The sequence below is a fragment of the Labrus mixtus genome, chromosome 7 (assembly GCF_963584025.1).
Source record: "Labrus mixtus chromosome 7, fLabMix1.1, whole genome shotgun sequence".
In the NCBI taxonomy this organism is placed as follows: Eukaryota; Metazoa; Chordata; class Actinopteri; order Labriformes; family Labridae; genus Labrus; species Labrus mixtus.
The window spans coordinates 27,192,153-27,210,529 of record NC_083618.1 but is presented as its reverse complement, the minus strand read 5'-3'; the positions used below and the strand labels follow the sequence as shown (position 1 = coordinate 27,210,529).

At 40.6% G+C, this 18,377-nt stretch overlaps 1 protein-coding gene across 1 annotated transcript; it reads left to right on the top strand.

Moving 5' to 3' along the window:
* The first annotated feature begins 573 nt into the window (after nt 1–573).
* On the top strand, nt 574–13,403 carry ptpdc1a (protein tyrosine phosphatase domain containing 1a). The gene is made up of 9 exons (XM_061041448.1): nt 574–732; nt 3,236–3,407; nt 3,731–3,811; nt 4,044–4,162; nt 7,550–7,687; nt 7,784–8,889; nt 11,070–11,255; nt 12,082–12,192; nt 12,270–13,403. Exons 1-9 carry the CDS (start codon nt 645–647, stop codon nt 12,381–12,383), a joined length of 2,115 nt encoding a protein of 704 aa, XP_060897431.1. The 5' UTR covers nt 574–644; the 3' UTR covers nt 12,384–13,403.
* The last annotated feature ends 4,974 nt before the right edge of the window (nt 13,404–18,377 follow it).

Below are 18,377 nucleotides of genomic sequence, written 5' to 3'. Positions count from 1 at the left end.
AAGGTCAAGGAATCATTTGGCCATCAAAAAGTCAGCATGTGAAGAACAGAGACCTCACTCAATTGTTAATGGTCCACAGTGAGGCAGAGAGCTGTGAAGGTGCAGAGTTTCACTCCTGCAACAAAGTGATGATGCCTGTTGGAGCTGTGGGTGTAACGTGAGAATCAGCTGGTCCCTGGAGTCAAATTGACACTCTGGGAGATCTCGTGCTACATAAATCAGTTGTACAAGTCAACTGGTATTGTTCTGCAGCAGCACAATAACAGGTGGAGGTGTTCACCTCAATAATGATGGATGATCTGATTTGAGCCGTAGAAAACGGAGGGATTTGCCGCATCTAGAATTAAAAAAACATTTGAATGTGTAAAAAACGACTTTTGTTGTCCCCAGGCCACGCCCACCTGCTCCCAGAGGTGCTGCGGTCAGACTGACACATGAGATGCTGACATGGTGGCTCAGTTTGCACATTTCCCTCTCTCTCTCCTGGGCTCTCTTTGCCAGGCAACACCGCTCATGTCTCGTTTGGTGTGCACATTGTGACTGTTTGTGTTATCAGCAGCGTATGAAAAGCTTCTGCTTATGCGCTGCTTTTTTTTAAAATTTCACTGACTCACAATGTGTTTTCACACCTCTCAGCCCCTGCCATGGCAGCAGGTGTCAGCATACTGAATGACCTGCCTTACCCGATGTGTGGAGCCTGCACAGTAGAGATCGTCACAGAGATGGACACAGGTAGGAGAGCTCTGCCACACGACAAACAACACTATTTTATTTCCATCGTTTTTCTTATTTTGTAAAGTAATGGCACAAGAATTGAACCTGAAATGTATTTGTTAATAAATTATATGTTGTGTATCTGAGATGTGTCTTAGGTTTAATATTAGTTGCAGAGTAATTTTAGTTTAAGTGTGCACTAAAAACTGAAGATAATAATTAAACAATATCAACTAAATGTCTTTCTTTATTAGTATCTCTTTGGTATTAATGCTGGTGTTCATTGGACATGCATGTAATACAATTTCACATTTATTATGTCCACAAAGCATATTGTGGTAAACTGCTTCCCTGATTATTTTCATTAATGAATATGTTTTTGATTCATTTTATGAATTACGGCTATGGAAACAAATTATGACATACCCCTGCCACCATGAAAGAATTAAAGGTTTTGTTTAGCATGGATTTCTATCTAACAGCCTCCTCTATGTTCCTGTCTTTTTAACTCATTCTTAATATATATACCCCCACTATAAATCTGTTCTTACATGTAGGTGTTTGTGATTAATTTACTAAAAGAAACATATTTAAGGAAGAAAGAAAAACTGGAGATAAGTGTTGCTTCCACAACTGGGCACCTGCAGTCACAAGTGTCTGAAGGTGTAGGCATTTAGATCTATCCCACAGTACTATTGTGTGCATTCCTCTTGTCCTGAATGTAAGAGTTGATAACGGACTGGTTGAGATGGAGGGATGAGAGTGAATGTGACTGATTTTCAGCGTACTTTACTTTGTGACCTTAACATAAGAACCTCCTGCTGCTGCAGCCCTCTTTTATCTTTGCTATTTGTCAGTCCGCCTGCTGCTCTCACACACTGAGAGCCTCAGTGAGCTGGCAGTATCATTTCACCTCTTGGCTTCAGTTTGTCGGAGGACCTGCTCCTGAATTGTTCAGCAGGTTACAGGCACCATGTCAGCTTTACAATGACTTGACTTCTCTTAAACCAGTGAATACAGGTTCTCCTTTTGTAACAGTTCTTATTTTACGGATATGAATGTATCACACAACAGGCAACATTAAAGATGTATTTTTAAATCGATTTTTTTTATTTCCAAATTGCTGCATCTAGCCTTGAATCTTACCAGAATCACTTTCCTTCATTTAATTTATTGTAAAGTCATTCTCTGATTAGGCTGCACAGTGGTGCTGTTGCCTCACAGGGAGAAGGTTCCTGGTTTGAATCCCCGTCAGACAGGAGCCTCAACGTGTGGAGTTTGCATGTTCTCCGTGTGCATGCGTTGGTTCTCTCCGGGTACTCCGGCTTCCTCCAACAGTCCAGAGACATGCTTGTTAGGTAAATTGGTAAATGGGCTTGAGCTTGTATAGCGGACATGTTGCTGCAGGAGCGAATTGAACCCCGCCTCTCGCCTAATGACAGCTGGGATCGTCTCCAGTCCCCCACAATGCCAAATGGGAAAAGCGCTTTAGAGAAAGAATGGATGAACATTCTCTGACTAAATAATTTGTTTAGTTTCCATTCAGGCTGTGTTCCTTTAAACAGGAGATTGATGATAAATTGTTTGTTGATAGTTTATTGAACTAAAGATTTTATTTTATAAAGCATTTATTAATAGATCACAAAAGGAAAGGGTTAAACATTAGGACAAGAAATGAAAGATTTGACACTTAAAAAACTCTACGAACACTACTACTAACGATACTCGTAATATAGAACTTTTAGAATGTATATATGTAGTCAAATGACGCATCTCTTTGTATTGAATGTTATGTAAACCCTGACTGTAGCTATTTAATGAAAGGCAGACAAAGGTGTTTCATTGTCTACACCACTAGATGTATGACCTTGAAAGCGAGCAAGTACAGTGTTTTTCCTTTCATTAACAAGCTTCCTGCTTCTCATCTGAGTGTGTATGTGTAATTTGTCTGTGCAACACTCACCCCCGTCCTACCTCCCACTGACGACTTTGGAGATAGTTGTCATGGTGACACTTCAAATGCTGATGAACTCTGTGCCAACGGGTGATTGTTTTTCTGATGATTCACCATGGGCACAGAGCTGTCCGGGCACGAGCTGCTGCAGTCAGTGGAGAGACGCCGGCAGTGCAGTGCAGTGCCGTGCAGGCAGCACAGAGAGATGCCGCTGCACCGTGGACACCACTCCTTAGCTGGGGAGATGACGGACAGCGTGACGAGGCACAGCCGCAGGCACTCGGCCTCGGACATCCTGCTCAACGTCCTGCAGCGCAGACGCAGCTCGGCCCTTGGGATCCTCTCCTCCAGCACCCACAGAGTCATGGTCGCCGTCAGCATGAACCAACCTGAGCCTCCCACTAAACACAAGACCAAGAGATGTAAACATAGTGAAGAAATAACAAATGCTTTCCATTAAGGGGGTTTGCTGTTGACTCCAGCTGCAAGGAAAGGACGCAGTAAGTTTTTATAAGTATTGTCAATTTGTTCTTATGAGTACTTGTCTTTTTTTGTTGTTGTCCCCAGCCAATGCTAGGATCCCTACAGCAAAGTACACCAAGATGGGGGAGACGCTGAGGCACGTCATCCCGGGTCACATGCAGTGCTCCATGGCCTGTGGAGGGAAAGCGTGTAAATATGAGAACCCCTCACGCTGGAGCGACGAGGAGCAGGCCATCAAAGGACTCTATTCCTCCTGGTACGTTGCTCAGTCTTACAAATACCTTTCAAACAGCCCTCAGTGTTGATGCGCTCGGTCAACGATGGGTCACAAGTCCGCATCAGTAGCTTCATGAAAAGTCAATACATTTGTCCTGCTGTTTGTCCTTCACTATGTTCTGTTTTGAAAATGGAATCATTGAACACATGGTATCTAGAATTTCAGTACATGACTATGCTTGCAGATTCTCTTTAGAGTCGAGTTTAACCAACTTAACCAAACCTAAAACTCAACCTTTTTTGAATATGATTTTGCTGTGTGTACCGCTACTCCCCCTAACTTGTCACATTCTCCACTTACAGGATTACTGACAACTTGCTAGCTATGGCAAGGCCTTCCACTGAAATCATACAGAAATATAATATAATTGAACAATTTCAAAGGTACAGTAATCTCTTCTGCCTCACACCTCTTTCCAATCATTATTTTTTTTTTACGTTTAATTTATTTGATTCTTTAATAACATTATGATTAACAGTGAAATGAAGACATGTTGAATGATCCAGCTGTCCAAGGTGACCTGTGGTGTAAATACAAGCAGTGCAGTATTGTTCTTGTATTGCTGACTTTCCGAGCTGCTTTGTAAACTGACTTGTGAACTGTCCCTGCGCTCAGATGTGGCCTGAAGACAGTCATCAACCTGCAGCGGCCTGGAGAACACGCCAGCTGTGGCAACTCGCTGGAGCAGGAGAGCGGCTTCACTTATCGACCCGAGACGTTCATGAGGGCAGGCAGTGAGTCTCTTCATCCGCACACCAGCAGCAGATTCTCTGAAAGGACACAAACTAATACATGAAAAACAATTCTTACCTTCACCAAATATATATATTTTAAAATGTTGAATGAAATTAAAGTATACATTTTATATTAAGGGAAATGTTTCAAGGGCAAACACATTGAAGAGAGGCTGTACGACCCTGATGTCAGTCAGATTTACAGTGTCTGAAATGCCTGCTAGAATCAGTTCAATCAGTAGAGACAAGTAAATGATTGAAACATGAAAGGTTTATTTTACATATGTGACAGAATGATTGTCAGAGAATCTTTGGCGCTTGAACTCTACAGGATCAAGATCTATCCCCCCCTAGAGTCCAGACTCTGGTGGTGGAGGTGTTAGCGGATGATGTCGTCTGGGTTGATGTGATGAAGAAGTTGATTGAACTGTGAAGACTAGAGTTGATGAGGGTGATGGTTAATGATGTCATCTGAGGCAAACGGCGAAGGCTGGGGGTTGACCGGACGATGGCTGATGACGTCATCTGAGGCCGATGGGATGAAGGAGGTGATGAAACTGCGAAGGCTTTGGTGGCGATGGGGAGGTGGAGGGTCGCTCGTAACGATGGCATGAATGAAAGAGACAGCAGCAATGTGATAGGCTAACAATGAGGGAGTGGAGCAGTGCTATTGGATAGATGTGACCAGGTGATGATTACGAGAAGTTATGAGTGAGCACGCGTGGAGGAGTGATTTGACATGGTATGACAATAAACAATAAAACGAGTGTGCAAAATATAGTCTTCCTGTCTGAACTTTCGCTAGAGCTACATTTCAACTGAGCTGTGTTCATGCTGGGTGGCTATCCCGTCTGCCCAAGAATCTAACAGTACAAGTGCTATTGCATTTTAAGTTGTAGGGTTAGGGGCGTGTCCCTTCAGCTTAGCTCCATGCTTTGGTCTGATACGTCGACAGAATCTGACGTCAGGTTCTGGCCAAGTCCCACAAAGTTCTCGTAAACGCCTCGTTCAGAGCAGCAGGAAACCACGCCCATGGGATTACACCAACAACTGTGTGTCTTATGTTTAAAAAAAAAGAAACGTTGCCGAGGTTTAGTATGGACATCCAACATCGTAACATTACAGTATACTGTATGTATGTATTTAAATACAGCATAATAGATCTCCTTTAAAGAGGATGAGATTAATGTTACACAAACGTCAGTCAGTTACTTAAATTATTATTTTTTTATAATAATTATTAATTATTTTCTTTTTGGGTGTTTTTTGCCTTTATTGTAGAGATAGGACAGTGGATAGAGTCAGAAATCAGGGAGAGAGAGAGAGTGGGGAATGACATGCGGGAAAGAAGCCACAGGTCAGATTTGAACCTGGGCCGCCCGCTTGGAGGACTACAGCCTCTGTACATGGGGGGGTGTGCACTAACCACTTCGCCACCAGCGCCCCACTTAAATGTTATTAAATACAATTTAAGACAGCAACACAGAAATATGGCTGTTAAAATGAGTTACATTTAGATTAAAGTTTTTTTGTCAGCTCCTCATGTGTTAAGATTGTTGATTGCGCTCTGACTCAACAACTCAAATGGTTTCCTAGCAACAGCATTGTATAATTATCAGGATTTTTACTACATGATGCCTTCCACTGTAGTGGTAGACACTCATAATGTTGATCTATGATTTAGTTATCATGCATAGCTAACGCTGGACGTAATTATAAATAAGTAGTTACACCAATCCCTGATGAAGAGTAGAGCTTCTTCCTCATTTGAATAAGAAGTTAAAGAGAGAGTTCTACTAGAAATAAGCCCTTTAGAGCAGTTATTCTTAGCATTTGAGATGAAGTTTGGGAGTGAAAGCAGGGAATCGATCAGAGGCTGAAGGTAGATTTAAGACATTAAGTGCTTTTTTCCTACATGTGCAGCGTGATCTGGTCCATGGTAATCACGTAACAACAGAGGGATTCCACATTGGTTATGTCTTTGGAGGATGGCTTCATCCTCTTCCTAACAAGCTCCCTCGAGATCTTTCCCCAAGTCACCTCATGAAAGCATCTGCTGCGTTAGGAAAGAGCTGTCTTTCATTTGACTCAGAAAAAAAAAGATGTGTCAGGTGAAAACACAGGCTTGTTGTTGTGTTGCTGTGAGGGTTGGTGTTTGAAACGATACAATCTAACTGGACTTGAGCTTGTATAGTGCTAGTCTTCTGACTGCTCAAAGCGCTTTTACATCACAGGTCACACCTACACATTCACACACTGATGGTAGAGGTTGCTCTGTAAAGTGACCATCAGGAGTAACTTGTCCAATTCATACACCATTACAAAGTCATACGCCGCTGCAGAAGCAGAGGGAGCAACTTGGGGTTGAGTGTCTTGCCCACCTGTGTCACTTGTGACACATCAGACATGTGGCTGTAAGAGCTGGGTATCAAACCCCCGATCTTCTTGTTGGGAGACGACCGACTGTACCAACTGAGCCACGGCCGCCCTGTGAAAGAACCAAAGCTAATAAATACAGATCTTAAAACTGTTTCCACCAGAGGCTAAATCATGAGCACGAGAGAATTGCTGGTTTTTTAACCTAGAGAGGAAGGAGTGTTGATGAGAACACTACTGAATCAGAGAGATGAAATGCTAGTTCCAGTTGTTTTGATTACTATTTTTTTTCACAGCAGCTACCTTCTTAATTAAAAAACAAACAAACTTCAACTGGAGGGCAGAGTCATTGCATAGAAACACATCTCAACACGCCTCTACAAAGCCTTTCTCTGAAAAAACTCGGCACTACGCATGTAATCACTGTTAAATGAAATGAATGTATTGGTACATGTTCAAAGGTAACTAAAGAAAAGGTATCCCATTTTGTGTGCCAAGGAGACTATCTCTGACTGCATTGTATCAAGTAGAAGTGTCTAAAATCACTCAATGTATAAAACAGCAATCAAAAGTTCACACATGTTCAGCCTGACCTTTTGTTTAGGGCAGCTGTAACAGCAAGGATCAGGCTCTTCCCAAGACGAGCCCTTCTGCACCTCAGTGCTCTGTACCTCCGTCCTGAGGGAAGTCGGGGGTGATGTGGATGATTAGTGGATGTGTGGTGTCCTGGTTTATTGAGGATGTGTGTGATGGCCCTGTTGTTGAGTTCTGTTAGGTTGGGTGTGGGAAGAACGATTATTCCAGCGGCTGTGGTTTGCGCTGCGTGTGAGTTTGGCCCCGTTTTAACAGATGTTGAAGAAGCAGGTGGAACAGTGCAGTAGGATGGGCTGGATCATGCTCTGATATAGCAACAGGAGGAGATAGGGGGTCAATATGAAGTCATTTCAGTTTGCAGATGGCTGACAGTCTTTGATGTGCTCTGAATTCTCTGTCTGCTTTTGTGTGTTTCAGTTTATTACTACAACTTTGGGTGGAAGGATTATGGTGTTGCATCTCTGACTACGATCCTTGACATGGTCAAAGTCATGTCGTTTGCTATCCAAGAGGGAAAACTGGCTGTCCACTGCCATGCCGGCCTCGGGAGAACAGGTGTGTAACACTTGCAATTTGGAATTATAAAAATAAAAATTATAATGTTATGCTTGTAGAAATGTCAGTTTATGAAATGTATTTATTGTCCCATAGGTGTGTTGTTAGCTTGTTACTTGGTTTTCACGTCCCGGATGAACGCTGACCAAGCCATCTTGTTCGTGCGAGCCAAGAGGCCGAACTCCATCCAGACCAGAGGCCAGCTCCTGTGTGTCAGGGAGTTCGCTCAGTTCCTGGTTCCTCTCAGGAGCGTCTTCTCCTCTGCAGATCCCAAAGCGAGTGCCGTCACCTTGTCCCAGTACCTCACCCGGCAGAGCCACCTGCTTCACGGATACGAGGCCCGACAGATGAAACACGTGCCAAAGATCGTCCAGCTGGCATGTCAGCTCCTCGTTGACATCGCAGCCGACAGACAAGTGGTGATCGAGGAGGAGTGGCTGGAGATTCCCGACCTCACGGCCGAGGTGGAGAAGACCGTGTCGCAGCAGGCTCTGCAGCAGCTCGGGAAGGAGATGAGAGGGAAGGGGATTCCCGTCCCACCTTGCTCTTCCTCGCATCCCCTCAGTGCATCCGCTCAGCAGTCCAGACCTCCTCAAGATCAACCAAGTGATAACGAGCTTGACCCACTGTGGCAGGAGCAGAACGTAGAAAGCCCTCTGAAATCCTCGCTGTCCGACAAAAGAAGCCTCAGTTACAGCGACTCTGTCCTTCATAAACCTCGACCACAGCAGTACCATTTAGAAAACCTAAAGAGCTACAAACCAATCAACTGTCTGAACAAATACTCCCTCTCTCACAGCAGCCTTACTGGTTGTAACACCCCGAGAAATTGGGACCTCTCTCCTCAGGACATTATCAGCATCATTCAGGACCCCATGGGAGATGCAAAAAAAGACGCAGGATCATCCTCCTCAAGAAGGAAGCTACACAAGTGGCATCAAAGTTTGTCTTTAGATCTGTCCGAGCAGAGAAGAAAATCGTACTGTTACGCCACACATTCAGCCTTAACCACTAAGAGCAAACTAGTTACCCGGGAGACGAAGCCAGATGTGGATGTGTCAGTGGATGAAGGGGTTGCAGCAGTTCCTTTCATCACCCTGCAGCCTGAGCTGTCTGCAGAAGGCAGACACCTGCTGGTGGCCAAAGCTTTAGCCATGGACCTGACAGACAATGATCTGACCTCCAAAGTGCTGCAGTGGCAGGTAGAGTACACCACACATTATACTCATTTGTACACACTGTAGTGGGTTGCAGCAATACAAATCTGTTAGAAGGTACCTTACTTTATATTCTGGCCTCTGACTGGACTAATATCAAAGTCAATCTGCAGACTCAATCATTGCAATGTAGTGTTGAATCTGTGATCCGTTCAGATCCCTCCTGGCCACACGTGACTCACAGATTCATTGAAAAATTTCCAACATTGCGTAAAATAAATGTAAGGCTGGTAAATGGCTGCGCAGAGTCTCAGTGAAAAGAAAGCAGTGTTTCAGTAGTGTGTGTAGGCGCCGTGGAGAAATAAGAAGACCATTCAGTCTTTTATCCTGCAGGTATCGGCTTGTGGCTGCTGATAAAAAAACATCAATCAGTAACTTAAAGTTAGCGACATCATCCTGCAGCCTGTTATGATCTGTAACCTTAGAACTCTTATACAGCGCTGTGTTTGATCCATAAACTGAAGCTATAGTAAAAAGACGCTCCCTGTTTGGGGGAGGCATGTGCACAGACACACACACACACACACACTCATATATCCGCTAAATGACTGATGTGTTCATGTTACGTGTTCAACATAGTCGAAGCTCAGATGAGGAAAAAAATGTGTATTTGTTGATTACAACAAACTTGTTTTTGTCAGTCAGATTTCTATTTTGTTGATATGTTTTGTTGGGAGGAAAAATAAATACTGTTAAGAACTGATGCAGATTTTTAAATTAAAGCTTGTTTTACTGAGATTTTTAAAAGCACTCTCTAAATAACAAGAGAGTTCAATTTTATAAAACTGCTTTAATTATTATTATTTTAATTGTAGCAATGTGAATATCGTGAAGAAAATTGAGCTTTTAGCCAATCCAAAAATCAATCCAATCCCTGACAAAGAAATCTGTCATCCCATCCCAACCGTGAGGTTTATGATCCATTGCACCCCTGTTCAATGTGATCATTGACTGTGCTTTGAATCTTTGCTGGTTGCCTTGCATTATCCCATGTAAAAACCAATATGTGTTGTGTTCACATATTTTTTAAAGGTATGATATAATGTGTTACTAAGTGATCATCTCCATTCGATCTGCAGAGTCCCTCTGCACCTTTAAGAAAAAGCTAAAGACCCAGCTCTTTCATGAATACCTACTAACTTAATGATGATGGTCTCCATATCATTGATGATGATGATGGTTGTGACGATGGTTTTTGTTTGATAACGACGACTTATAAGATGGTTTCTATACTGATTAGAGCTCTCAAGAACTGCCCTCAATGTTGTGCTTTGCCTCTGGTCACTTCCTGTCAGCACCTGTGTGTCCAATCAGACTCAAAGCTGATCGTTTGCTCTTACTGACATTGTTCCCTTTTTTTCTAGATCCTTGCCTGTGTCGTTCTTACTCTCTGATGTACGTCGCTTTGGATAAAAGCGTCTGCTAAGTGAATTGTAGAATTGTAGAATTGTAGAATCATCTCTGTGGTTTTTCTTTTTTTACTTTAGACAAAGCTATGCTGGCTGTTTCCCCCTCATTTAAGGCTCTTTGCTTAGCAACACGTTGTTTGGGCTATCTGCAGACAGACATGAGAGTGCATGAAACTAAAGGAATGTTTATTACACAATTTACATTCTAAATAGTGTCATCTATAGAACATTTTGAAAAGTTATGTTTATTTTAACAGTTGGAAAACTACAATTCTCAACTAAAAAGGAAAAAAGGCAACATAGTTCAGATTCCTTTCATATTAGCTCACTGTGTTTTTTCTGCATTAATACCATATCACTTGCACAACAGCTACCTGGTAACATGGAAGCACATTGCTGTCTCTGTGTGTGTGTGTGTGTGTGTGTGTGTGTGTGTGTGTGTGTGTGTGTGTGTGTGTGTGTGTGTGTGTGTGTGTGTGTGTGTGTGTGTGTGTGTGTGTGTGTGTGTGTGTGTGTGTGTGTGTGTGTGTGTGTGTGTGTGTGTGTGTGTGTGTGTGTGTGTCCTGTCAGCTCACTATGAAGCCTTAAGGAACATTGCTTCTGTTGGTTGATAAACTGTCATTAACTTTTTCAAACCCTAAAAACAGCCTTAACAGACTTCCATCAACAGATATTTACCAGACAGAATTATATCCCTGAGAGACACTTCATTTTAAATCAGCTCATGGTTATAGTGCTCTGTGTTGTGATCTGCAGACGGAGCTGAACACCAGAGAGGGAGCGTGGGAAAGGCTCTGCATGGAGAGAGATCCTCTGGTCCTGTCTGGCCTCATGTGGTCCTGGCTGGAGCAGCTCAAGGGTCCAGTCATCAGCAGCGAGGATATAAAAGCCCTCAGTGAGAAGAATGTAAATCCAGAGGACGCCCTCAACTCTCTGGAAAAGGTTGCCAAGTTGAATAATTTCCACCGCATCTCTGTCTGTGGCAAACAATGCTAACACTGTTGTTCTTTTTTTTTACACTGCAGTTTAACCCAGTGTTCATTTCACTTTCAAACTTGATTATTGAACTATATAACATCTTTCTGTTTTGATTGTTCATGTGATAAAGTCAATGCAGAGAGATTAACTTCTGAATTTCTTTAAATTTGTACGAGGCCAAAAATATGTTTTTATCACTCCTTTGAAAAGATTTTAAATGAGAAATGTGTAACTCTGACACCTAGTGTTTAAAATGGGTATTGCAGTCCAAATTCAAATCATTGGAGGTAGCTCTCTCCCCCTGGTCCCATCCTCCCTTGAGTCAATCTGTACGCAGGTTGCCATGTAACAGACACTGCAGCTTCAGTGTTTAGCCAGTTCTGAAACGTCCTTGTAACATTTCCGCGCTCTAACCTCTCTTCATTTTATTAAAAGCATCTCCAATTTTTATCCTAGTTCTGATCGCGGTGAGCTTATTAGAAAATGCCAAGGCTTTTTAGTTTCAGGGGTTAGCACAACAGCTATGTGGGGGGGCCTTAAAACTGGAAATAAAAAAAACCCCAGACCATTCAGGAGCAGAATCTAAAATTAGAAAGAGGACATACTGGCTGCAGCACTTCAAAATAGCATGTTTCCTTAATTTCTGATGATATAGTAAGGTCATTGTATGATTTAATTCAGTGGATATCTTACAGATTGCTCCTTCAAACTGAGCATCTGGCGACTGAAAATGCCAACCTGTAATCTGACAGTATTGTACCTCCTCCTCCTCCTCCTCCTCCGCTGACAGGGCCACAGACTCACTTTGCTGTCTATCCTCCAATGTGCTGCTCACGTGCTGCCAATGCCTGAAGAGGTGGAGACTAGTTTTCTCAACCAAACGATAAAAGTGTTCACTAAGGTGAGTTTGAACACATATCAAAATTATGTAGAGATGTGTTTAGTATTCATGAATCACTAACTCTGCGTACTCCTCAGATTGACCCCGCCTCCGAGAAGAACGAGTCTTTGTACACTAAACTGAAAGCAATTCTCGCTCCCATTCTCCATGAGCTGCGCGACAAAGCTGTGGAGGAGAATGAAGACTCCTGATTTCAGCTTCAGCAGGACGCGGAGGACTCACATCTTGGGTTCTACCTTTTCTTCTTGGGCATTACTGTGTGTTTTAAGCCAGTTTCTTGCATCAGATACTGCTGAGATTTGCCAATCTATAGTCTCAAGATATTTGAAGACTATTTCTTTGAAGGGTCAAGCGTTTTATTTATCTTAAAAGCTCTACGCACTGCCAGTCTCTTACATGTGCCACTGTGTTCAATTTGTAATCTGCTCTGTTGTTTCATTTTTAAAGGGACTTAATGTTGCTTACATTATCTAACTGTTTGTTTAAAAAAAAAGATTGAGAGACTTTCTCATGTTGTTAGCATTATGTTATTTAAATGTGTATCTCAGCTCTTTAAGCTGTTAGAAAAAAAAAAACGTGGGTCTAATTTAAACCAAAAGATGTTTCTACACTGTGCAGAAGCTACAATGTGTCTTATTTATTCAGATGTTCTGATTTGAAATGCAGCGTTTGGTTTAACCTGTTGACAAGCTGCAAGGTCGCTTTGTTCTTGTAGAATGTAAATTCATTCTGAGAAACTAATGCTAACTGTGGCCGTTTTTATGGCAATGCAAATTTGACAAAGGCCACAGTGCATTTGCTTTTCCAATCCATTTATTTTCCATAATACTGTGCTCACCAAAAAAAAAAAACCCTCTCACTGTGCTGCTCTGTTATGAATGCATTTGTAAAACATTGATCTGCCTCCACTGCTGCATCGAGCAAAAATGCTCTGCCTCAACTCAAATGGCCTCTGTCCTGACTCGTGCTGCCGTGTGTATCGCACCTTCTGTGTTTGGGGGGTAGCTGTTGGGACTAGTCACCGTCACCTCCCATGTTTGACACTCTGTTACAGTAACTCCATCTTCTGTCACATGCTGAACGTGGAACGCTAATGATAATAATGAGACGAAACACATACGACATTGTACTGTGGGGATTTTCAACAAGCACTATTTTTTCATTGTAACAACAGGCTACTTCTTTTTAAAAAGGACTTACTGCAAGCTAAATTAACCGAGTCTGTCTTTTTTTTTCTAGACTGTTACTTGTGGAGTTATCAGCAATATGACATAAAAACCCCAAAAGAAAGGAGAGGGCGCCTCCTGGTGTTATGAAAATAATATCACATCAAAAAAATGTTTTTAAATAAAAAATTCTTAAACATTAAACATTAAAAAATGTAGGTTGAAAAGATTAATTTTGCGGTCTCTACTCTTTAACATCAGAAAAATATATGATAATCATCAGTTCACAGTATTACTCCAATCTTTACATTTGATCCCACTAGACTTGATTTCTTGTTTGTTACATTTCAACTCAAAAGAGAGATTTATCCACTTTACATAGAAATAGAAAATAATGAGGGGAAATCCAACATCCTTTCCCACATTCCCTGTCAGAATAGAATAGAATTACTTTATTGATCCCAAACTGGGAAATTGTGGCGTTACAGCAGCAGGTTGTCCAAACACACAATATTAGCAAAAAACACAATATTAGCAAATTTAAACACAATATAATATTAAATACAAAGTAAACAAGTACTAAAAATATCAAAACTAAGAATGTGAATATATACAACCAGGATTTAACTTAGCATTACTAAAAGAAAAGCCAACAAACAGGATGTAATTCGCAGTATTCTATTTTTTAAAAGAATATTAACAAATTTAAGTGACTTTAGTCCGATGTGGAAGTACTGCACATGAATTAGCTTTGTAATTTTTGAATGTATGACTATGGAGGACGAGATCTGACAAAAGTATAAATAAATAAATACTGGAATAAATAAATAAAAGAATGAATAAATAAATAAATGCATAGTCCCTCCTACCTCATTAGCATACGGACACAGAAATGTATAAATGAATAAATGTGGAAATAAATAAATGTATAAATAAATAAATATGGAAATAAATAAATGTAGAAATGAATAAATGTGGAAATAAATACATGTATAAATAAATATGGAAATAAATAAATGTAAAAATTAATAAATGTGGAAATAAATACATATAGAAATAAATAAATATGGAAATAAATGTAGAAATTAATAAATGTGGAAATAAATACATGTATAAATAAATAAATATGGAAATAAATACATGTAGAAATAAATAAATATGGAAATAAATAAATGTAGAAATGAATAAATGTGGAAATAAATACATGTATAAATAAATAAATATGGAAATAAATAAATGTGGAAATAAATACATTTAAGACATTTAATTATTTATGTCCCATTTATTTACCAGTTTTTATTTATTTATTCATTATTTTATTTATTTATTTATTCCAGTATTTATTTATACATTTATTTATTTATACTTATACAGATCTCGTCCTCCATATGTGACTTCTTTTTTATTCCTTAAAACACACCAGGGGGTTACTGCTGTAATCTTACCTTTGAAACGCTAGGGGTGGTAATGCGGCCTTTACCTCGTCGCAAGTGGTCAGTTAAGAACCCCACGAAGAAGAAGAAGAAGCAGTGAGAGGGTGGAGGGAGCGTTCCGACATGGCAGACAGGTGGGTAAGACTGTATAAATCATGTATTTATGAAATGAATATACCTCGATGCTCGGATTTTTTACTCTTTAAAACGTTCTATTGCGATACTTGGACTTATTTTGTAACGAAACCACCGGGGGCTGCTTTACTTTAATCCGACGAAGAAGAAGAAGTGCTTTTCAGGACAAGCATGCTGAAACGTGCTGCTAGCTAACTGTTAGCTGTTAGCAGCTAGCAGGCTGTAAGGAGTGGTTAACTGCTGTAGCTGGCAGAGTGCACTGCAGCGATTACAGCACCTTCATTTTCTTTTTTTCTACATTAAATATTACCTTCTTAAAGGTGGAAATAACCAAACAAAACGTGATTTATCTTCTAAGTGTTTTATCTCGCTGGTTAGTTATTAAAACCAGCTTTCATTGCATGTTTAAGGAATGTAAAAGCTGCTCATAGTAATGGGTAGAAAAGCTTCATTTCTTATCACACATTGAGGGTTACTTGTGCAGTCATGCCTAAAGAATTAAAATAATCTAAAATGAGTGAAATAAGAGAGAAAACCTGCATGGAAATTGTAATTTTCCACATTTTCTTCGATGAACAATGAGCTCTCAGGGTTACCTCCTGTCAAACACGCCTGTAATCCTGCACGTCAAATACGATGTTACTGTTTGAAATGTATGAATAAGACACTTCACAGGGGGAGGGACACGACCATCTAGACTCAGGAGGTTTTGGAAGAAAGAAAAAAAAAAAAAAGCCCGCAATGGATCAGAATGTGTTTTTGTGTATTCGAGTTCAATCTTTGCAGGCTGCAGGAAAATTCAGAAATCTTCGACCATTGAAGTTTAATGATCGATTAAAATCTCCAGATTCACACTTTCAGTTATTCTAGACCAGTTTATTTGAATCAGATCCTGAGGCATCTCATTTAGTTGTAAATTCAGTTATTAGATGATGATTGAAGGTAACATTGCCTTCCCTGTAGGGCTGGGAAATACATCGATTTTTTTAAATATATATCGATATATTTTCAAACAAGATATAGGGTAAGACGATATCGTTAATATGGATATAGTTTATGTTGCATTAAAATAACGTTACAGAGGTGCCAGGTCACCTTTCTCTCATCTCACTGATGATGACTGACTGTCTGTCCCTCTTCACCCTGCTCCTCCTCTCTCTCTCTTTTATTGTATTTAAGGAACATTTTTATTTTATAATATTTATAAATTCACAAACAGGTAGTTTATTTTTCCATGTGTTTTCACTGTTAATAAAATACATCTAAATTTATATTGAGATATGAGTTTTGGCCCAGCCCTACTTCCTTGTTTAATTTGGATCGCACCCCTGACGCTTAATAAGCCTTATTTTTGTATCTAATGTCAAAATGGTTGTCTTAATTGTTGGGGAAGTAGGGTGTAACCACTGTACTGTTTTATTTTAGTTAATGTTTGATAATGAGCGTAGTCAAAGTCCTGATGTGTGGTGCCCGGAGACTACGGCGCTGCTGGTTTGCTGTCCGTGGTCTGAACTTTACACAGTTTCACCAAATTGGCCTCCATCCATCCCGTTAGTTTGTTACCTGGTGAAACTCGTCTACAGATTTCCCTTCACAGAAACCTCAGTGTCCCACATGTATTGTTGTGTATGTTGTTATTCCCCCTGCACCCAAGCATGAATGGCTGCCACATAATAGGTGTCAACATCTGTGTCCTTTTCCATGAAACTGTAAATGTAGGGTTCAGTTGTTGTTGTTGTTGGCTCAGATTACAGTGGCTTGTCGCCACATCAAACTGCATCACGCTTCCCTTAACGCTGGAAATCATTCGAGGTGTTTGAATCTGATCCTGGTCACAGAGCAGCGTGTTGTCGTCAAAAAAGAAGTTACCCTATAATGAGTTCTCTGACTCAGGTCAGTTGTTCCTACATTATAAATGAGGCTGAAAAAAGAAGTTTGTAAACGCTCGTCTTTGGTCGTTTCTGTTAAGAACATGCACACACAGTAGAATCTAACCTCTCATGTGAATATCTCTCCGCAGCACAAGGACCCGGCTGCCAGTCTTGTGTCAGAAGATCAGAAAAGCCCCTGGTGGTTTCCCCTCGTGTCACAACACTCTTTTAAGTCTGACCCGGTCCTCTGCTGTTGCTGCAGCTCCGTTTTGCACGGTGGGATGAGGTAGTAGGTTGTATAGTTTTAGGGTCACACCCGCACTGGGAGATAACTATTCAACCTACTGTCTTTCTCAAAGTGGCACGCACACTTCACGTCGTCTGAATCCCGTTTCCAGTTCATCACCGTTTGTATCAGTTAGGTGATCAGTCCCAGGTGCTCGCTCGGTGTGAGGTAGTAGATTGTATAGTTGTGGGGTAGTGATTTTGCCCTGTTTCGGAGATAACTATACAATCTATTGCCTTCCCTGAGGGGCGAAATATCTTCAGTTTTATTTTTATTTTTATTACAGTCTTCTAACATTTAATTCTGCAATGCTTTTTTTTTTCTGTGCCAACCTTTTTTTGCTCCGATTGTCTGTTCTCAGTACCAGAGCATGTTCAAATATTTCAGAAGTCATACTGCACTTTTCTATTTTGTATCCCATAAAATGTGATGTGTTGTGTGTTGGATCATTTGAGTATGTGATTGTTTACATTTATAATACATGAGTGAAAATACAGACTTGTCTGGATTGTGTTTTTTTCCCCAGTGTAAATATATATATATTGCATCTTCTTCAGCTGTTTGATAAAAAGTATTCTACAATTCATTTCGCTTTTATCCAAAGCGACGCACATCAGAGAGTAAGTACAACACAAGCACGGATCTAGAGAGGAGGAAACATCATCAGTACGTTCAAACGATCAGCTTTAAGACTGATTGGACACACAGGTGCTGACAGGAAGTGACCAGAGAACAGAGCACAACATCGACTGCTGTTCTTGAGAGCTCTGTATAGAAACCATTAACCTAACCACCATTATTAAACTAAACTATCATTATCAAAAAGTAAGAATTATGCACAACTATTAGGGCTCATAAACTCATATCTCCATGTTTAGCTGAAAGGTAATACTCTATATTTATCTATAAGGAAATAACCAAGTGAGTTTGAAGATAATCCACAGTCCATCGGCTGCACGGTGTCAACATGGACATGAAAAATGACATAAATATAAACTTGAATAGGTGAACTGGCAGCTCTGTGGAGCCAATGTCTTACCCTATATCTTGTTAGAAAATACATCGATATATGAAGTGCTCACTGTCAAAGTCACGAACATGTTTTAAGTGAGTTGTGAAGCAGTTTCAAACAAAAAATAAAACATATGAGAGAGAGAAATAAATAATGAGAGGATAACTGAATTAGTTTGAGTTAGGTGCTCCTGAAATGAAAGAACAACGTGTACTGTATGTTGGGGCTGCACAATAAATCACAATGGCGTTGTTATCGCAGTGTGAGCTTTCACAGTGTGAG